Raw genomic sequence first — 22,474 nt, forward strand, 5'->3', positions numbered from 1 at the left:
AGTTCGTACACAATGAACATAATTGATGTGAACAGAATGCGTGTCTTTCACAACCGCTTCAACCAAAGTCCATGTTTACTTCTTGAAGAAAAAAAAATCGAAATCAACAGTCTCTTTTGCTGCAATGCATGGACGGACCATTAAGTCTAGTTTGAACGGATCCCCCGTACACTGTGTGTAATCAGTGACATTGTGGTTTTAGAAAATGCAAGCTGTGTTCCAATCGATCGTGGTAACTGTCGAGACGTTAACTTACTGAGAGAGGTTATGTGTAACTATTGAACGTTTTCAGTACTACACCTTGCTCAATGTTACTGCGAACGATTTTTTTTTTGCAAATCACACTAGTATATGCCTGTGCTGTTCTATTTTCAGTGACCACTACATCGTGCATCATGCATGATTCAAACAAGTATCTGCTAGTTCTGCACTCTATTCTAAGCTATCAAATTCAACGTCCCCATTAAATTAATACGTTATCACAATAGCTTACTTACTTTACGTGTATTTTACGTGTTGCTACAAATTACAGTATTAATAATGAATTCGTAATTAAAATGTATCAGTCTGCAGTTTAGATACATTTAAATGAAACTGTGCACGCTGTGACGGTGATCACTGTATTATATAAGGGAAGCGATTGATGCTGTATAATTCATAACGCAACATTTCTCTTTCAAACATCGTTAGTTTGTTCTTTAGACTGACAACTTTAGCACTCCTGTCGTAGATACAAATAATGTAAAACCAATTATTGTGTATTCAGTAATGTTATAGTAGACCGACAGCTATGTGAGTCTCTGTAGGGTTTTATCTCATTATGATTGGTTCATTCAACAGTAAATTTTATGTTTCTACTTTGTTGTATCAGAAAGCATATCCCCTGCGTTACATGGGAGATAAAGTACAGGGTTATAATGAACAGTCAATACGTTTTGAGATCATCTGCTTTTCATATCGACGAAATTAAAGTAACTTTTTTTTTGCAATAAGGGTACAGTATCACTTTAACTTTAATGTAATTAATATTACATTAATGTATTGCTCTGAAAACGAATGTTCCTAAAATGAAACATGACAGAAACAAAATACAGTTCAAATTGTCCCGATATGAATAACTATTTTAATTACGGAATACAGTTATATATGGATTCATATGCGTAAATAAGATTACAAATCCAAATAATATGAACGTGATGATTTTTTTCCATTCCGTCACATCAGAATATGTCGTCTCTATAATGAGTTTTCTGATTAGTTGTTTTCTCCTATATTTAAGGCTTTAGTTGAATAGTCAACCTATTTAAAGCATTCTACGCATATCTCACTAGGACCAAATATTCCGATATGAGCGATTGCCCCTCATATAATATTGGAACATCAACAAAGACGACCTTAAAATTAAAAATGCCACACCTGAACTTTAAGAAACAACGTAACGGGTAGTGAGGTCACAATTCATCATCTTTTCACGATAAAAATTGTCAAATCGTTCATTTTGTTCAGATGAGAAACTGTACTTCCATTGATTTAGTGTTCCTGTTGGTAAAAAGAGAAGCATGCAATAATGAATTATTGTTAAAAGAAGAGGCACAGAAGCTGTATCAATACAACACGCTACTTAATAACGATGAACAGGTGTTATTATGTACGGTTCAGTGAGAATTGTTATTAATGATGTCATCGTTCTATTTCTATGATTCACACTGTATTTGAAGACTTAATATATCAACTAGAATATATGAAATAGAAATGATCTTAAATTATTTTCTTTTCATACAAAAAAAAAGAAGTATTTAACGTCCTACCACTATAAAAAAAACATAAATACACTACAAATAAACAGTTTTATTAAATTTACCGCTTTTAACAAAAATGTTCAAATCAACAACTTCCTTTCCTTCTGTCAAATTTTGTTCGTGGTCTTTCTGAAACGACGCTCTCATCACCTCAATAGAAGCGCTCTCTACAACACGTTTAACAGCTGTATTATCCAATTCACGTCCAATAAATGAGGATACTTCTCTAACGACCTTTTCAAGATCCTGAAAATATGATAGGTACCAATGAATGCATTTATGGATATTGACATTTCCAATAATGTGTTAACTTACCACGCTGAATATATATATATATATATATTATAAAATATAATATATAATATACAATATATCATATATCATATATAATGTTTATTTATTTATTTATTAACAAAAAGAGAGAACAAAATCGTCATTATCTTCGGGTATTACCCGTTATAAGGAAATATTTGTAGTAAAAGTGGATAATCCCCTTCAAGAATTTCGAAGTAGAAATAAACTCATAGAATATAAAGGAATCGTAAACGTACAAGAAGAAGGAAAAGACGAAGAACGTATTTAAAACACGTAAAATGTGATTAATACATACCGACTTCATGGCCTCGAAGTGCACAAAGAGGAAATTAACATTATGTCTGTGTTCGTAATATCCGATGACATTATCAAACCAGTCCCCGTATTCAGCTTTTAAAACAACCAAACAATTATATGCTAGAAACGTACAGAAATGCAGTGTATATTTGAGAACTCTGTGAGTATTCACGATGGTCACTGTCAACAGACATGACAGGACTTGAATGTCACTCAAGAATAATTTCAATTGACACAAAAATTGTTAGCAAACTGCTTATCTGTTAAAAAAAAACAGTGTAAGAAATTGTTTAGAAGAAAGCTGGCCTGACGTTTCGATCCTAACAGGTTCTTCTTCTGAAGCTGAATGACAACTAACATACACTACAAGGTACACAAAAACACAGAACACAGATTGGTTAATTAGCAGGGTGAGCACAAAAGAGATATGTGTAAGAGTTGACACATTGTGAAGAGAGTTGACTACAGAGATCCAACTATTTACAACTGATATCGTGAACCATCCTTTTTGGTTACTTATTATTTAGCCTGTGCAATAATTACATATTGAAGCACGATCAATTTACTAACCTCGACCACCAATAAGATCACCAAAGAAGGCATCAAACATTTCTTGTGTGTGAGGTACAGTCTTTCCCGTTATCATCTCCGAGTATTGCAATACGAAGTTGTAGTACGAAACGAACACATCTTTAGGATGTCGTAGGACATAAATTACCTGCATATTACAGAATCAAAATTAAACAAAATAAGCTGTGTACTTCGTTTAATGAAGGTTTCTGAGTCAAATCAATTTTAAATCAAATGTATCAATGTATTCTAGATTTCTACAAGAGCAACCACCTAGCCTTTAACGTATAAAAGCCAGGCAATACTGATATCTATATTCCCAGACTGATTTCAGTTTCCTTACCACTCAGTATCACAACAAACATTACTCATTCTGCTTCGTGAACTTTCAGAGGGGCTGAACTACGTAAGTTTGAATGGAACTAACATAGCCGATGTACATTGATCTCTTATTAAATTTAGGAATGTTTATTCTTCGATTGTTTTGTAACGAAGGATGGCCAATTGTGTTGATTTAGTGTAAACGTGGTTTCTTACCATCATGTCATTGGTCATGTAATTACTATTATTGAAATAGAAACAGGAACACAATACATGTAACAATGTTAAAGGGGCTATACAATGAATCCAGCCAAGCAATTAATGTCAGGCGCCCTCTATTTTTGTCCAACTTCTGATTCTGTCCGATTAAGGGTTGTACCATTGTGTGTGTGTGGGGGGGGGGGAGCTCAGGCAGTGGAAAGAACTGTTTCACCTCAATCATAGTAGAATGACTGTGGAATGCTGTATAGATCTAGATGTTTATGTTATTGGAGAATGCCAAGAGAGTTGTTAAATGTTCTACTTGGAATGACCTGTTACAATTTCTAGTGTCAGACATGGGGGTAACTTTTACACACATTGAAGGTTCACCTCTGCACTGTGGGCAAACAAATTCTTAAATTTTTGGGTCAGCCAAGTGCATGATGTGATGCTTATTTATATGTTTAGTTATTTTCACTGATGTAATGCATAGTGGTAATTCAATATGACATAATCGGTGTAATATTCTTCACCTTGGAGGGACATATTCTGTTGGGACATGCATTCCCCTCCAGAGATCAACAATTCTGCTTTTGACAAACGTGTGACACAGTAGCAAATTTTTCAGATAAGGGTATGGGATTGGTGGGGATGGTGGGGATGGGGCAGGCCCATATAAGCTACAAAATGGAAAAATTTAGAAAAACAAAAAGGTGAAAAAGAAACAAAGGAGATCTGACAAGAGGTTCAAAATTTTACTTTTTTAATTTCAAATTGATGATTCAGGGGCCAAGGCTGGGGTGCTTACCAAGTACCCCTTGCAACCAGTCTGGCATTATTTATTGGTACAATTTTCTTACCATATTTTGTCACAGTATAGTCTACTGCAGGAACAGTGTTATGAGATTGACTGGAAAGATCTGACTGAAACTTTCTTTCTACTGTTAAACCTTCCGATGGATCCATTGTGGGAGAGGGAACTGGGTTTAATGCCTCCCCTAATCCGCTTATTAATCTGATTTTGTGAACATTTTACAATAACGACGAGGCTGATATTAGGGTGTGATTGAATTAACAACTTGCCATACATTTTTTGGAGGCATATGTTGCAAACAATATCCATAAATCATATTTTATTTTGGAGAAGTGATCTTATAAATTAGTGAACTGTTAAGAATGTATATATATGGAAACACCAATGTGAGTCTTTGTGAGCAAATTCATCACATCAGCCATACAGAAAATAACTCCCTTCTATTATTTATGACAATTTTATAGAGTGGACATCATTTTACAAAAACACATTTCATTTTATATAGTCTAATTTTAGAGTATTCCTGTACATAGCATGCCTCTGGAGTATTCATTAAAACAGTGTCACAGCAGAGACCTTAATTGTATACAAAAACAACCAGTACTCATGGCTCGTAAGTAACTACTGGTCATGTCCTGATACACATGTTAGGAATACAAAGTAGTTATTACTGATGCACGGTTGTGGGAGAGTAGGTGCTGTATCCAATCACTGAGTGCGAGTTCTTTAATACAAGATTGCAATATGAAGTCGTATCTAGTATTTTTTTTGCTATAAGTAGGTTTACTGATACACCCAAAGATGGCGTTTCTTCGTTATCTTCATGAAGAATTGGAGTCATTTAAAGAGAGGTGTAACTGTAATCATGAGGTACTGTACCTAGTTACTGTACTAGCTATGAGTATTGGCTGACAATAACTGCTAAATAATATTATAGTGGTTGCAATAATTTTGTTAGTTTAACATGCTAATTTATATTTGAGATTAGGGTTGCAAGAACCCCTTCATAACATTCATTTAGAATTCGAGAACCAAGCAGATCATATCAACAAATTTGCTTCCTACATTAGACAAACGTTCATTTTCGGTCTTTAATAATGGACCATAAGATTTGAATCTGGCAATGGTCCAAAGATATGACCTACTGATACTGGGACACAGGACATGTTATAGTACCTACATGTACACTGCATATCGGTCCTTTATTTACTGAAAAGCGGTTAGAACTGGACGTTACAATAGTTTAGTCATCCCATCCTGTGCAGTTTGGTGCATTAGGAACATGTTTCCATTGGAGGATTGTCACTAGACAGGAATTAAAGTTGGCATATTTTAGAAAACAATATTCAAATTGAGAAACATTTATGTTTTTCAATGCATACCATGGATTGTAAGATAACTTTCTTTGAGGGTACGGAAAGCACCAGATATTTTTTAAGGAATAGACAATACATGCTAGACATGTTCATTTTGACGTATGTAGGCCTTTATAAATTGACCTATAGAGACTACATTTCTCAATGTCATATGCATGAACAACTTTGAAAAACAAAGGATAGGTAGTTATGGAAAATGGGGTAGTTTTTCTTCCAAAGCAACTATCCATACCTCGCCGATATGTCCACAAAAACTGCCTCACGTGTCTCACTTTCACCAGAAATGTACTACACGCACAATTTCAGAAGTTTTATACCATTTTGGTGACTTCAGTTGGTGAGATTAAATTTTATGGGCATCAATTTAATAACGATGTTTGCTTGCAGTATTTTATCTCCTGTGAAATGAAAGAGCTTACATCCATAACATTTAGTCCTATGCAAGCTGTGATAACGAATAGTAAAATAAAAAATAGCAAATTATAGTACGGTTTTGAATGATCTTTTGTCAAACATTCTACCATCTTTTAACTGTCAATAATAATTTTACTTCCACTGTTTAATGTTTGATTAATCATATCATATATTTGTGGAAATGAGCTTAAGAATCTACAACCATTGATTATGTGTAAACCCACTCTTATATTGGCTCTGTAAAGTCTTCAATTGTTGGCTTATGGACGGTGGACACTCTTGGTATAATTTTTTGGTTCATCAAGTAGGTTTTTCTAAGCCTGTTTGGATGAACATAGATTAACTACCAGAACTTTCACAATGTTCTCCAGAAATGCAGAATGTATCCATAGGTTTTGGGCTCTTTTACAGGTACCGGATGCCATTGTTTGGTGGCTGTGGAGAACTTCACCTTGACCCTGAAAAGAAATCATAAGAGGTGGTTGTGATTTGCATACTCCTTTGTGCACCTCCAGATAATCAACTCAGGGTATTTTAACAAATATCCTCATATAAAGCTCTAAGGCTGCTGTCAATTAAATCTTGATTGTTTTCACTATGAAATACTACCTAGAAACAATTAACATTATCAAAAGGAGTGTAGAATTGTATGTTCATGTACTAGGTAAATACCTTGAAATTGTTTCAATTTAGTTATGCATTTAACCTCTGGTTTGAGACATAAACGAATCCACAAACCACCAATTGCATCTATGGTAATAATGTAAATATTATGTTGTGAAGTGAGTCAGAAGTGTGCCTAAAAGGTATCCTTTGAAATGGGGTGTACATCTAATGCCATTCACTACACATATTAAATAAGCATATAATGGAGCATAGACAGAAACACTAACTCATCATTCCCATCTCCATCTTTCTTTGGGACGGTTTCTGTGAAAGTTGAAATCGATGGCTGCCAAGTACTTTCTCGCCACATACAGTATCCAACGTAGCTGTGATAAAGAACGAAAAAGTTGGGGTCATATGTTAATTATAAGGTTTGATTATGCAAACTTTTATCAGGGTTTCTTGGCCAGAATATATTTTATAGTAATATTTACCTTTTCAGTTATTGTGTTTGCAAGCAGTTGTCTTACCATGTACACAAATACACACACACACACAACATTTCCATAAAATTCTTGGCCTTTTGGCAAGAATTCAACAATTATTCACAGACCATCATAAGCCATTATTGTAAATAAATTATATGTCAGCTGGCAGGGTAGTTGAGGGATGTTCATGCAACCCACTGTTGCCATGACAGGGCTTTTAGGTTTTGGCATGGGGCATTAAGGAACCATATGCAATGCTACTTCTGGATGTATTGTCCTGACTCTCTAAATTCACTCTGATAAAGGGCCACATGGGATGGATGTCCAGGAAGTGGCTCACCATCTCACCATAATATATATTTCTCCTTAAGGAGAGGAAGGACTTCCAGGTGTCAACATGGGCTATTCATTGTAATCAGCTCATGAGCTAACATGACTTTCTACTGCTAACTCTATGTACTGAAGATATTTTATATGTATGACTTCCTGTCAATGCTCTCAACGCAGATGTTGTAGAAGGTGAAGTGAAGATGAAGGGCAAAAGCTGGATTTGAATACACTATGTATTACTTGCAAATATTACAACAATGACAGAAGGGTATTCCACGCAAATAGACCAAATCTAATCCTCCTTCACCTCTTGTTGTAACAGTGCATGCCTTGGTAAACAGTAAACACTGAATAGTACAGAACTTGGTGTATTCAAATTTGGCCAAGTATAATTTGTTCCATCGGAAAGTATGCATGTAGCATTAGCATTGATAGATTTTATGAGAAGTTTGCATCTCTGAAGCATAGATCTACTGGAAAAAAAATACAAAAAATAAATGCTGACGAAAACATGGCACAAACAATGTTGCATACCATATGCTATATAGTGCAGACTAAATAAAGTACCAAAACAGAATGTGACTTTCTACAGAATGATGGGTTTCACTGACCTTAGAATGAAGCTTAGCCTAGCTACATACCAAGTGAAGCAAAATAACTAGATCTATAAAGTAAACTAGGAAAGTGAATGTGGTGGAAGTATAGCCTATACCTACCTTGCAATGCATGCATGCATAGGACAAACAGTAAATTAGTTCAGTTGGCCTTTCAACCAAGTTAATAGTATCGTCAACTATCCTAAATTCATGCACTAGTATGTTAAATTATTCTATAATGTTCATTGTAATATATTAGCCTAACAATTTTTGCAATCTGATACTTATTCTTCACCATTATGAACACTTTTAAAGTTTGCTTTTGCAAAAATTCTGCTAAAAACTTTCTTGTTGCTTACTTATTATTTCATATAAGCTACACTTAAAGGCAGAATCATATGCTGGGAGTAAACCACAAAATGTCCATTCTTTGGAACATTGTTTTGTAGGAAGTCTTTTTGCTGATTTTAGAGTGTTAGTCGCCTGGGGAGTAGGAGAAGGCAAGAAAATGCCATCTACTTTCCATTAGTTTTGTACAGTTGGTGCTTATATCTAAGGGTGAGTAGTAGTGCTGCATTGAGTTTGGTCATACTTCTTGCATTTTTAGCAAGCAATGTGTCAATTATATATCAATCATAATTTCTGGATTTTCAGTGGGCCATGAGTCAATTATACATCAATCAGAAAGGGGAAAAAAGAAGTCACGTTAGTAATAAAGTTAGGCCTGTCCTTAGTCACCTACAGACTACTATTAGTCTATGTTCCCTAACTAAATGCACCCAAATGTTTGCTCCTAGCTAGGAAGGCATGCATAGTTTAACCACATGTACAGCCTGCATCCTTTCCCTTCAAAATGATGACTCCTGATGTAAATATTGTTTTGTAAAACTTGAAAATTATCCACTTTCTTTACGCTTCAATAAAGCATATGGGCCAGGCATTACCTTTTTTTTTTCAAAATAAGCAAAACCAACAGAAAATAAAGATTGCTACCTAGTACTTTGATCTGTGATATGCAGTCTTTCATAGATCTGTGATGTTGGGAAGGCGTATCAAATGTTCGTATAATTAGTAGGTCAACATCAATTTATTTATCTTCTTGTGGATTTTTGGAAACTACCATGAACGAAATAAGGTATCTTTGCCATTTGTAGGAATGTAAGGCTAACAGTGATGTTTACTGCACTAATAAACACAGGTATTATTTTGTAAGAAATTTTGGCAGGTAAGAAGTTTAAGACACGAAAGGCATTTGAAACTAGATAAAAGATTCGCGCAGTAACAGTTAAATTGATTCCATAGGCCTAGTTGCACAAAATTGGGTTAGTAAGGAGTAGCCTAGTAATACTATATTCCTATACAACTCCGAGTCCTTGTTGAATACCCTAGCTGACCGTGGTGGCTGCAATTCACGATCGTCTAGACTAGATACAACTACATTAGGCCCATATCAAATATTCAGGCCAAGCCTTTGCTATAGGCCTAGTCACAGTATTACAGATACTTTAACCATGTGTCCTTACAGTGACACTAACTAAGATTACCTGAATGTAACTTTTAAGGTCTAACTAACGTTACAGGCCTAGCCAAAAGTGCTTGTAGCTAGGCCACCAACATCCTTACCGTAGTTGAATCGGTAATGCAAGTTATTTGACTTACCTAGGCCTAGGGCCTAAGCTACTTCGACTGCGGTATAGCAACCACCCGACCGACCTCCTTCAGCGTTTTCCAGTTTTCAAAAGAATCTACCAGAGAAATTTTGCCGTCTTGTTTCAATTCATTCCCCTAGTCCTACGTTGCTTTGTAGAGCTAGACACAATTTCCAATTTCGATGTGTATTTCGAGGAGACTGTGTCCCGGCCCTATTTGCACCTAGACCAAGATATCTGTGTATAAGTATAATAGTGAAGTTAATTACGGCCGTGTACGTACGAGCGGGGAGTTGTTACACACAAACTAAGATACGTACGTACGAGCGTTACGACTCGGCAATCTAGCTAGCGCTGTATATGTGAACAGTGTCCTCGGCTACACACAGTACTGTAGATCAGTGGGTGTATATATATATATATATTGTACACACTGCGTGTATAGTATAGTACTGTATCATGTAGATCAGTATCTGTCTACATTGTTTACACTACTGGGTGTCGAGTTTCAGTGTGTTGCCATAGGGATGATTTGCACACGGCATTTCGCTCCAATCAAGCGATGCTTCTCTCGGATTCATTCTATAGACCCTTTAAAGGAAGCGATTTCGAATCCCATACATTATATCATGTTATTATATCATGTACTGATCTCGACTACTGTACCTTGTTTTTCTTCTCTCGACTTTGTTTTGGTAATAGTTCACAAGGCAGATGAGTTGTTATGACACGTGGTGAAGGTGAATCCTTAAAGTTTCGTAAAGTTGGCCCAACCGTAGCCGTCATTTCAGGCGATTTTACATCAGCCAATTCAGCCACTATACGTCTGTGAGTAACATCTAGTTTTTCAGAATGGCCATCTGCTAGAATAAGGTGCACAATCTCCTGCATCCAATGGGTTCCTTTGGCAGGAAAGAGTACAAAAATCAATATGTTGTTGCTTAAAGCAGACGTAGTTTGGTAAAGCGTTGTATTGTTAAGAGGTTTTGAAAAAAAGGAACTGTTTTGGTAAAGAAAGTGTTTTCACTTTGCAAACTAATTTATTAATTTTCTTTTCGAGATAAACTTCGATATAAACTTAATATCTATACACTAATGTCAAAAATTGTTTGTAGATTGCCAAATTAATCATGAAAACACATTTCAATTTAGGTCTACTCAAGGGATAAACTCTACCAACATGTAATTTAGGGGCATGATGTACGACCGTCTCTTAATTGGTAAACTCGTTTGTAGCCGTTAAAACTTAACACCACCGTTTTGTAGACGATCTTTCTCTGTAAATGTTTTCGTCCCTGCTTTTATCAAGAAAAGGACATTCAAACATAAAAGTAGAATTTCTTTAATCCGGTAAATGTTACCTGTGAGTGACAGGATGAACGTTAGAGATATAAAGTTTTACATAACCGGACTTTACCGGGATTGGTTCTGATCTTTTTCACTTACCACTTTTAGGATATGTTGCGATGAAAATATCATCATGTCTCACTTCCATGTCTTCAAATTCTTCGATAAACTCTTTTGTCGTGGACCTAGCTGGCACATGGTATCTTCCCTTGTAAACCAAAAAAGGGGTAAGAGTCTCCATGTTGTTAAGTTTGGAGGAAAGACTGTATGCTAAATCCACGTACTGAGTAGTTACGTCCCTGCAGGAATAGAAACTCAGTCAATCATTTAAGGGAGGTTATATGTACTTTCGTACAATAACAAAAGGTAATAATGGAATTCGGCACAACAGGAACTAAGGGATTATTTAAAGGAGCGCTGACACTTTCACTTCGGTAAATAAGCCCTTGTTTGAATTTATTTTGTGATGTTTTCCGAGATGGTCGTCGGAGAACCATTATATAATCATCTATTATTATATCGTATGTGATAGGGATCTATGTGAAATCTCCCTCCCTCACCAATCAACCAAATTATTGCCAAAATAAGGCGGTAACAAATTCATATCTGGGTTTGTCATTTTGTAAATCTATGATGCCAATATGCTCCTAGATTCTGTATTTTCCAATATAACAGAAAATACACATTGTCGTAAATAAAGAAAAACAATACATCATAGACAGGAAGCAAATGCGGATTGTTGAATTCACAATACTTTATCAAGTCTACACCGCCATGTGTGTGAAGAGAGCACAGCATTTGCTTTCCCAAATGATATCATTTTAACATTCCAACCTTACCTAGTCGATTTGCAGCAGCTCGTTCATATAACGAGCTTTCGTTCTCTAACACTATGCAATAAGAGCTAGTGCCGAGGAAGACGGGGGATCTTCACACTTCCTACAATCTTTCAGAAAACTAAAGAATCTCCCCCAATCCTAGACACTTGTGATTTACGTACTTACTCCATTGAACAACAATGTAACCCAATGTTAGCAGAACGTGTTCACAATGTACACACAACTATATCGCAATACAGAACTGGGGTAATCAATACTCGTATGTAATACTTGATAACAATCTCAAGAGAAGCACTTTGACCTAGACGCTCTAATAGAATTGTTATATTTACGTGTCAATGTTAGCTTTGTCTTTAATATGTAACTTTCCGAAGCGTCATTGTGACAAAATTCAAGCTTCGTATATACCTAATAAAGACATCCGATATTATGTACTGACTGTATTGAAAGTGCGTCTTGTGGTATCCATAACACTAACACACAAATTTAAGACTATACCAAAATAATTCGGCGGAAATCCTATGTACGTGTAAGTATCTGATTTCCTTACATCAAGCATTTCATTTCGAGATGTTTCATATAATTGTAAAACTAGACAAACTTAGAGTTCCCTCAAAAGTTGATTAATTTCTTTTGAGTTGTGTTGATGTTGATACATTTAATTGGGTGCTGTAAGGAACTTTTATCTTTAAATTTGGCGGCCCTTGTGAACTAGGTTTCTACGATGTATAAAATCGGCAAGGGATTTGCATGCATGAGGGATATTTTATTCCGTTTTGATGAAACTGTAAACACATGCAGTTGCAAACATAATAGTTCCAGTGGCGTAATATGTTTAGTCGGAACTCTTATGAAGCACACAGATTACGGAAAATTGTGTGAAATTCTTTATTTTCAAGTTAGTGTATTACGTGAAATGTCTCTGACAATAGTTTATTAGTATCCTTCAAACGTTTTGGAAGCTTTTGCACTACACTATCCCTTTAAACAGAATGTTTAACCTCGTGTGAATCGCAATATTTAACGTGGGAAACAACTGTGCCATTGTTCAAATGTTTTCAAGTTGTACTATCGTATGTGGCACCTGTTTTTTTTTCCCTTCCAGTATACATATACAACGTATAAGGGGTCATAAGGAGTCATATCATACCTCAACAAGAAGAATAACTAAAATAAAAGAGGAAACATGTAAGGATGATTGGATATCATTTCAAATACATTTACACATGCAAAAGTTAATACAAAAAAAAAAACGGTATAGCAAACATACTACAACAAAATGTCTAAGAATAACTAATATAAAAGGGAGGGGAAGCACGGTAAATAAAAGAGATTCTGTAAATGTATGTTTGGTATTTCATGAGATTTGTTATATACCTGTTCGATTTGTGCAGGAGACTTTTTTGGATCACTGGAGACTTTTTTTCTGATCACTGTTACTCTTATAAGCCATTATTGTAAACTCAGTTCTTGCAGCAGCATTTACCTTTTCTAAAAGTATATGGTAATCTAACTTAAATATAGCTGGTGTGTATTTAAGAAACTTCTTTCTTGGCCTTTTGTAATTGAAAATATTATCAGGCAGGCACTACTTATAACATATGAATCATAGTATTAAAAAAAAACATTTTCCTTAGCATGTTGGTTAAAGAGAGACACAACGTTAGCCACACTAGTTACTATATAATATACTTTCCTTAATACCTTTGATACATGCAAGAAAAGGTCAAACTGTCGTCGATGTATACTCCCAGTACTCAGTTTGGAGGTTCTAGCAACCTCAGATGACTGAATAATATATTCTCTCAAATATAAAAGTTGCTATACAGATGTTCTAGTAATTCGGTCTAAACGCCACTCGTCCTTTGTAGCATATTAACTTCATAAGAAAAAACTTCCAAAGTTTCATGTAAAAGTATGTGACCTTTAACTATGCAACTAGTTATAACTAAGCCGGATACATGTAGTTGTGAATTAGGCTAGAGTAATGCTTATTATGACAGAAAAACGAAAAACCGTATTTCTTTAGGGAGATGTTACATTAGTCACGTTTCCCCATATATGAAATAGAAGACTGGAGGAAGTCTACAGTGGAAGTGAGCTTGTGTTTGTATGTTTGCATATGTCATAATACTGGTTTTTGTTTAGTGGACTGTTTATATTCACATTGAAAAGGAGACAGAAAACCAAGAGAATTAAATTATACCCCCCCCCCACTCACCACCATCCCAAGTGGCACTGTGATATAACACATTGCCAAAAAACTGTGTATACATTATGATGGTTTATGATTCCTTCCCTTTAATCCTAAGGTATGGTTAGGCTAACACTGAGAAAGGCTTAAATTAATTAACCTTGGTCTAGGTATTATAATAGGGTTATGATGACGAAAGTATTCATCAGTAGCCTATGTGAAAACGAGAGTGGGCTTTCGGTAGACATTCGTCAAAAACCAGTCAGAAATAAAAACAAAGTAGACAGTTTTAGAACTTCTAACCCGGCTCAATCGATTATTCACCCTCGAAATAGGTAAGAACAATAATTAACTCAATTTTGCCAAAAGTGCACATTCGCCACTACGCGAAAACGGGGACGAAATGTTGTATGTAGAACAAAATGAATTAATCAAAGCATAGCTAAGATGTCAATGAATTAATCAAGACATAGGTAAGATGTAGCATGTTGCAATGGCTCGACGGACGGAACGCAAACATTGGAGTTTATATGCATGTCAAACGCTTGTAATATTCTATCACAAGTTATTCGGTGAGGTTGAACGTCCAATGTTTAATTTCCAGTATTTATAACAAAGTTAATCCCCTTACTTAAATCGGGTAAATGGTATTTTTTCAATGATTACTAGAGATATTATGCACCTCTGCAGAGAAAACTCGAGGGACGGAATTTTTTTTTTTCAAGTTTATAGAGACGGAGATAAAAACACTAACAATATTGAATACTGTATTTAATTACAATCAGTGATAAAACCTGAGGTTAGAAAGGGGTAGAAAGTAGGGTACGTGATCTGCTGCCCCTTCAATATTTTAATATTCACCATTGAGTAACCTTCAGTCTTTCCCATAATTTCAAACATGATACGGCAAAGTTAACAGTTAAATTGAATCAAATCATTCAAAAAGACAAAGCACACCCTCAGGTACATTTACCGTATGTGGTAAGTTATGATTAACTTAGACACGTTAATAACGGAAGATATCTCCCACAATGCGTGTGGCTACCTTTGCAGGCTAAACATAACTTGATTACATTACTAAAAAGGGACAATCCTGCTGGTGAAACAAGAAGGCAACAGTAAAGGCGTAGCATATTATGTTGCATTTTCATCTGTATACAGCTACTGTATTATAACATGAAATTTAAAATCCTCAAAAGTTTGAAAATTATAACATAGAGTAAAGTAAAAAGTTTGATGACAAAGTATTATATGACACATGTATTAACTTCAACACAAGTATATTATGCATGTCTACGAGTTAATCCATTGACAGAAGGAATATGCAATGTGACTACCATGTTCAATTTGACATTCATGAATCAACTTTTGGTGCTTGTAATTCCTTTGAAAAAGGCTGTACTAAGGCTTCCCTATATTCAGAATTAGATATGTATATATGCATAATAAATGTGATGTGTTATTGATGTGACTCTCACAGCGGTATGTGAGTAGTTAAAACAAACCGTTATCAAACAGTCATTATACAATACACTCACGGAAGATAAGGAAGATAATGTACATATTTATTACATTATATAAACTACTAGCGATACAAGTAATTGCCGTATTAATCATTCTTATATATTCAAAAATGTGTTCTTTATGTGTAACATGAAAGCAAATTGACAAATAAATGTTCACGAATGATTGACGGCTTCATCAATTGGTAAACCAGCTGAAAGAAATGTGGCTTTTTCCTAAATGTATTGTCATCCTTTTTTTTTTTTGTCTAATATTTTTATGGGCCTTCTTTACAACTTATTCACTGTGGTAATTACGTACTTAAAATCAACGACGATGAAAATCTACATATACAATGCACTATATATATATATATATATATATATATATATATAAACATATATATATATACATATATATATATATATGTATATATATGTATATATATATATATATATATATATATATATTGTTACGAGGGCCCATTGTAGCCTAACGCTAGTCACTGTTAGTGAGAAACCTAATGTTATTATATAGAAAGTATTTGAAATGGCCTACGTGACGAATCAATATTTGAGAAATTAGGTCGGGTTACCGTGTCAGAATGCTATTTATGTAATGAGCAATACACGATTGTTCTGGTATATTCCTTATGATGGCACGCTGGTCTCGGTTCCCGTCGGTTTACGTGAAATCCCGTTGTACGCTGTGCACGCATCTTCGTGGATTCTCTGGAATGTTTGCGAGATTCAAAGGACTTCCGGGAACGGGGAAACTGGGTCGAATTGTTACTCAGGTGTATCGAGAAAGATCTAGATGATTCTTGACATGGCGAATCGTATAAAAACCAGCCCCAGATTGGAAAGTTTCTTAGTTTCTGAACGAATACAAGCGACGACACATATTATACCATTCTACTATATATCGTCAGTGCTCAACTGCAAGTAGTTTCTGAGGGATTGAGATATCGATACCAAAATTGATTCTACAGTTCCATTCAGAAGTTTGAAGAGGACTTTGCTGTGAAACTACAGTTTTCCAGTCATTATTTCGGAGAAGGTGAAGAATTACTGTCTCCGTTGAGGAAGTTTGTTACGCCAGGAGTTGGTGGCTATAAAGCTGATATTGGACTGACTCTGGTAATGTTTAGTCGGCGAGAAATTCGACTTGTGCTTTACTCGATTGTGGCTGGAAGTCCATCTTCTATTTTGGAGAATCGCCGGAAAGGTGACTGCTGTTTCTGGGATCGCGAGAAGCTTCGTGGAGGACCAGTGAATTTCGCCGTACAACGGACCGAGAATCGTCGTCACCTAGGTCGTGGCCGCTGAGGGATATCGCCGTTGGAAGAGACCAGCGTGTTTTAAAGTGTATCCTATCTTGTTAAGTTTGTGAGTAATATTCTATGTATTTGTAATTACCACGTGTTGTTATTGATTCAAACTCCATTGTTCAATATAGTTTACATTCTCATTAAAATTCTCTAGACTCGTCAATTTGTCTGTGTTCCTTCCAGAAACGAACCCAGGCTTGTGTCTCGTTAAAAATTAATTATCGAGACCTCTCGCATTCCAACGTAACAATATATATAATATAAAAGATACACAAGCGAATATTTTTAACAACGACATACTGCTATATTTTGGAGTGGTCACCACTCCATCGTCAGGCAATTGTACAAGATCAATTAAATACAAGGGCTAATATACATCCGAAGACGACAATAGTGATACGCATGAGCTTAAGCTAGGAATGATTAGAACAACCAGCAAATATCTTTAGTAGTTTGTATGAAGAACTTGTAAGTATGAAGGAACTTGTACAATGACATTGATAATATTTCTTTCACTGTTAAGACCTTAACGGTGTATTAACATTCACTATACACAATGCGCAATGTCGTCTGCGAGATTTCCGGGAAGTTTTACGTCTGTACGAGGACTATCTAAACAGTCGTTAATTTTGAAATTAAATTTGATTTCAAACGTAAATTGTTAAATTAATATATCTACGAATTAAGAAAACTGTACAAAATCTGTTTCGATATTGCATGAAGGTATGTGTGTTATCATGTTAGTTTTTCCACAATTTCTTACACAGTTGCAATTGATGGTTCATGTGGACAACCAGTTTCCTTTAAGAGGTACGTTAGGATAACGTGTTACCTTGTGGCGCATGATATAAGATCAAAGTGTTTTTCTAATTCACCATGTAATGTTCACAGAGTTACATGACTGCTAGCTTTCAATACGAGGGATAAAACCACTCGAGAACAGACAGGCACGGTAAAACAGAACGACAATGTAGAAGTCTAAGTATATAACAACGTAGACAGATAACGAAAATATAGATGTAGCAGAGAGAAGACACCCTTCAACCGCCGAGTGAATATTACTAACTCAGTTAAAGCTAATGTCAAAGAGGAGCTAGCACGGCGTAGCGATTACGTAAGAGTTTATATTAATATATACCTAAGGTACATTTTCAATTAGACTTAACTACGTATGGCGGTTGTACACGCTTTCATTAGAATGCAAAGACATCATAACAACATTATGAATGCAAGTAGTTATGATACAATAATGAATAGTAAAAACCAGAATGGTAGCTACGAATTTATGAATTGGCGGCACCAACATTTAACAGTATTCCAGTGTCTTCAATTAAAATAGGTATAACTAACTATATGAGTGCGAATCATCACTGTAATCATTTACCAAGTAAATACACATTGTCGGTTGTAATTTTATTATAAACAGATAAACCTACATTTGACATTTAAATATGTTTTACGGAAGAATGAAAACAATCATCACTCTGAAGATGCAAAATCTTCCTCCAAGGAAGTTATTTTCCTCTTCTGTTCCAAAGATTTTGTCTCTGTTTAGAATAATCACAAACAAAACACGCCAATCATAGAGTAACATACTGTGAAATGTGGATTATATATTTGGTTTTGCCTTCAAAAATCACATGCCATATTTGTAAGGCTTTTTTCGTACTATGGCATAGTACATAATCACTGGTCATGCAACTGAAACAATGAAAGTGGGAAACATATTCTCTTGATCCCAGCTGACCTTTCGCCGATTGTAAAGACAAGAGGGGTCTACTTAATATGGAGCGTTCTGAAATATGTAAATTCATTTTGTATTTGTTTTGAGAAATTTCTTAGCATTTCTTGCATTACCATGTTTTATTCCTTCACACATTAGAAACTCTTTTATCCTAATATTACCTTTTAACTCCAATATCCACAATGAAAATATGCATTTGATCTCTGTTGACCCTAGATGATCGTTAACCTCCACCAACATCAATAGAGTGTTCTTCCAATTAACATGGTACACGATTTGCCTAATACGACCGATGTCAAGACTTGTCAATGTTACCCTTCCTACGATACGGTGTTAACAATATGTACACACTTTGACCTGTGTTGACCCTAGATGATTTCTGACCTCCACCAACATAAACAGGGTTATGCTTTGTTTGAACATGTTATATTTCAACAATGGAAATAAGCTATGAAGATTTTCAACCTCTGAATATATATGACTTTAATTGTTCAAAAATTAATACTGAGTGAAATAATACAAAAGAACACGCTCCCCCCACCCCAACACCCTAAAGAAGAGTGCTAATCACTCAAAAGTGTTATTCATTACGTAGATGCTCATGTTATTTCACACCACCCAGGTAGTACAGTTCATCTTTGACATCCTTGCTAACCTCACTGTATTTATCTAGGACGTCGACTTGTATGCATGCAGTGGAATTACATTGTATACCAATGGCAATTCTAGAAGTTGCTCTATGGTATAAACATTATCGTTACTGGGATTTTTAAACTTGCGTCACGGGAATCAATTAAAACGAGTGTCTAGACATAATGCCAGCATAAAAATACTGCACTAATCAACTGATTTAATTGCACCATTAAAGAAATTACGTAGGCAGTGATCATATTAAAAAATTATCATAAAGTACCCCCTGATATTTTTTTGTACAAACATGGTGGTACATAAAAACTTATAAAACAAATAACCAACCTCATTAATTAATATTGAGAAAAGCTAAAACCCTGAAATTTGGTAAGTTGTGCGAACTGAATGTATACATATAAATATATATGTATACATATACATATACATAAGCATATACATATATACATGTAACTATATATATATATATATATATATATATATATGATCTAATGAATGGGACCTTTCGTCATCTATATACATGTTAAGTGTAACTTGGAAAACAATACATTGGAGCTCTATTACACTTTAACAATTTATTTTGGCCACTCTCTCAAAGCTGTAAAATTGCCGCAGTGCCCTGCTTCTTCAATGTAAAATCCAAGACAAATCTCTAACTTGTCCTACAATGGTTGTACAATGTTTGTATTTCTCCTCTGAAGGCTCTTTCGATTGAAGATATTCAGAAAAACTAATTCTTTTCTAGTTCTTTATCTTGCAATTTCAGATAACTTTATTGTAAAGTATCTTGAGAGCGCATCGTTAATAGGTTTTTACGGGAACAAATGTAGACGAACCGTTGACGGGGGCTCAACATATACACCCATTTCATGATTTTGTGAACCAGCTGTAAGAAATGTGACTTTGTTTTAAGACAAGTATTTCCATTAGTATTTGTTGCGTGATATTTTTAATAGCTCGTTTTTGTCTTTTTATTCACTACGGTATTTACTTACTTAAAAAGGAAACATTACCCACAATCGTTACACAATACACTCAAGGAAATAATATTCGACATATATAATACATTAAACAAGTTACTAGCGATACAAGTAATTGTCAATATCATATTGATCGTACCTATTCGGCATAAATGTTCAAAAATTCATGCTTGATGTGTATCATGAAGGCAAATTGACAAAAAACATGTTGACGAAGAATTGACGGCGGTTCAACGTATTTACCCATGTCATCAATTGGTAAAAAGCTGTAAGAATTATTTTTAATATATTCTCATCCATGTTTTGCCTAATGTGTTAATCAGCCTTCTTTATCATTTCATTCACTGTGGTATGTACGTATGTTACCAAGCAATCAATACACAATACTGTCAACGATGATAATAATCTACATATTGAATACATTATATGAGCTAATACAAGAAAGTGCATATCGTACTGATCATGATCCTTTTTTTCCATATTCATAGATTTTAACAAAGTTGTGGCGCTTTTAAGACAAGCATTCTGTTTGACGTCTGACATCAACCTTAGAATCTAACACAAAAAGAGACGCGTACATTGTGTAATTTCACATAGAAGACTATCGATTCATCGTTTTCTTCTCAACAGTGTGCAGGTTAGTTCAAAGACAAGGCTATAATAAAGTTACAAACGTTCCCAAAATATGATGTAATGTTAGTATAACAAGGTAATGTTGCTAGTCCCTGTACGTAAGCGATCGCACATAATTTTGCGGTATTTCAATAAATCTGTCATAGAATTGTCAATAAATGAAAGGAATTATCTTAAGTATTTTTTTCTTTGGTCTTGATATGTGCACTACTGATTCCCTTTCCAATGGACTCGTTATGCTCACTTGAGGTAACTAGCTCATGATCATACGGTAACAGTCTCAATGTTTGCGGACGTTTTGGTCCCCACGCATTTTCTTGGGCGAGTTTCCTCATGAGTAGTTTGCATGAAGAACTTGTAAGTATGAAGGAAATTGTGCGATGAAATTGATAGTTTTTTTTTTCACTGTTAAGACCTCATTGTTACCATTCACTGAATGTCGTTGGCGAGATACAAGGACGTTGTACGTTTGTACGAGGATTTTCTAAACAGTCGTTAATATTGTAAATACATGATATGCTGTTCTTACGAGAGGCGGCATCAACGTAAATAGTTGAATTCATTTTTCTTTGAAATTAGAAAGAAATTTTAAAAGTCGTATACGATATTGCATGAAGGGTACGTGTGTTATCATGTTAGTTTTGTCCACGTTATCGTACACAGTAACAATTAATGGTTCATTCGGACACCCAATTTGCTTTGAGAGGTACGGTAGGATTAACTTGTTACCCTGTGGCACATGCTATCATATCAAAGTGTTCTAATTCATCATATGATATTCACAGTTTTACGTGACTGCTAGCTTTATATAATAAACATTCAACCACTCGAGAGTAACCAGCAGTTACTAACACACACAAAATGGACGAGAAAGGGAAATTTGTTCTGTTGAATTATACAATTAAAACATACGATACGTTAACATATAAGAAACTAACTTCAATTACTTGCAAGAGAGTGAAGTCGTTGAGGGTCTGAAGTGGTTCCTGTTAGGTTGGCGAAAGAGTTCCGTTTGATCAGGAGACGGGAACGTTGGTTTGTTGAGTTGACTAACTAGGTGATTGGCGGATGTGTATGGTTCTGGAATTGGCGCAAAAATAGGTTAAAGAAAGGTTCTGGCAAAAAGCTTGGAAAAGAAGGTTCGAAAAAAAGTTATTCACAACCAAGGTCAAAATCCAGAACATCCAAATGAAGTAGAATATCCTTAAGGTAAACGAATTGGCGGAAGGTAAGTTCAACAAGAGAGAGAGAGAGAGAAATCAGTAAAGGTGTATTCGTTGCGTGTGCTACAGCAAAAAAGAAAAAGTACGTACGACAGATGTACATTCATTGAATAGAATGCACATACCTCATAACAACAGTGTGAATTTAAGCAGTCACAATTCAATAACAAATAGCGAAAACCAGAACGGTAGCCAAGAAATCAGAATTGGCGCCACAAACGATTGAACAGGAGTCCGGTATTCTAGTGTCTTCAATA

General features: G+C 35.2%; 3 protein-coding genes and 1 long non-coding RNA gene across 16 annotated transcripts in view; 2 read left to right on the forward strand and 2 right to left on the reverse strand.

Moving 5' to 3' along the window:
- LOC139983536 (uncharacterized) overlaps nucleotides 1-22,474 on the forward strand; it is a 124,279-nt gene that overhangs the window by 26,352 nt on the left and 75,453 nt on the right. The gene's annotated exons all lie outside the window — the stretch shown is intronic.
- LOC139982863 (amine sulfotransferase-like) lies at nucleotides 1,110-22,084 on the reverse strand. Its single transcript, XM_071996011.1, has 7 exons — nucleotides 21,942-22,084; nucleotides 11,223-11,422; nucleotides 10,443-10,678; nucleotides 2,982-3,129; nucleotides 2,410-2,504; nucleotides 1,862-2,045; nucleotides 1,110-1,539 (listed from the first exon to the last, which is right to left on the reverse strand). The coding sequence occupies exons 2-7, from the start codon at nucleotides 11,362-11,364 to the stop codon at nucleotides 1,424-1,426; spliced, it is 921 nt and encodes a 306-aa protein (XP_071852112.1). The 5' UTR covers nucleotides 11,365-11,422; nucleotides 21,942-22,084; the 3' UTR covers nucleotides 1,110-1,423.
- Nucleotides 4,146-10,160, reverse strand: LOC139982864 (uncharacterized). Its single transcript, XR_011798401.1, has 3 exons — nucleotides 9,787-10,160; nucleotides 7,001-7,099; nucleotides 4,146-6,565 (listed from the first exon to the last, which is right to left on the reverse strand). It is a non-coding gene; the product is annotated as an uncharacterized lncRNA (long non-coding RNA).
- LOC139982862 (uncharacterized) overlaps nucleotides 11,395-22,474 on the forward strand; it is a 44,308-nt gene continuing 33,228 nt past the window's right edge. For 5 of the 13 annotated variants that reach the window (XM_071996008.1, XM_071995995.1, XM_071996002.1 and 2 more), the window contains exons 1-2: nucleotides 11,395-12,491; nucleotides 20,850-20,998. Coding sequence is in view for 3 of the 13 variants with exons in the window: in XM_071996005.1 (XP_071852106.1) it covers nucleotides 12,484-12,491 (8 nt within the window). In the remaining 10 variants the exon portion in view is untranslated. Of the gene's footprint in view, nucleotides 12,492-20,147; nucleotides 20,270-20,849; nucleotides 20,999-22,474 lie in introns of all 13 variants that reach the window. The other 8 variants (XM_071996005.1, XM_071996006.1, XM_071995999.1 and 5 more) reach the window with 4 other exon arrangements.

The sequence above is a fragment of the Apostichopus japonicus genome, chromosome 16 (genome assembly GCF_037975245.1).
Source record: "Apostichopus japonicus isolate 1M-3 chromosome 16, ASM3797524v1, whole genome shotgun sequence".
Lineage (NCBI taxonomy): Eukaryota > Metazoa > Echinodermata > Holothuroidea > Aspidochirotida > Stichopodidae > Apostichopus > Apostichopus japonicus.

Excerpts from the sequence above, each read along its gene's own strand:
- LOC139982863 (XM_071996011.1), bottom strand. The coding sequence starts at position 11,364 with ATGGAGACTCTTACCCCTTTTTTGGTTTACAAGGGAAGATACCATGTG. Across the intron at positions 10,679-11,222 it reads CGCAACATATCCTAAAAGTG|GAACCCATTGGATGCAGGAG; the intron begins GTAAGTGAAAAA and ends TTCCTGCCAAAG. Across the intron at positions 2,046-2,409 it reads ACTTCGAGGCCATGAAGTCG|GATCTTGAAAAGGTCGTTAG; the intron begins GTATGTATTAAT and ends TCATATTTTCAG.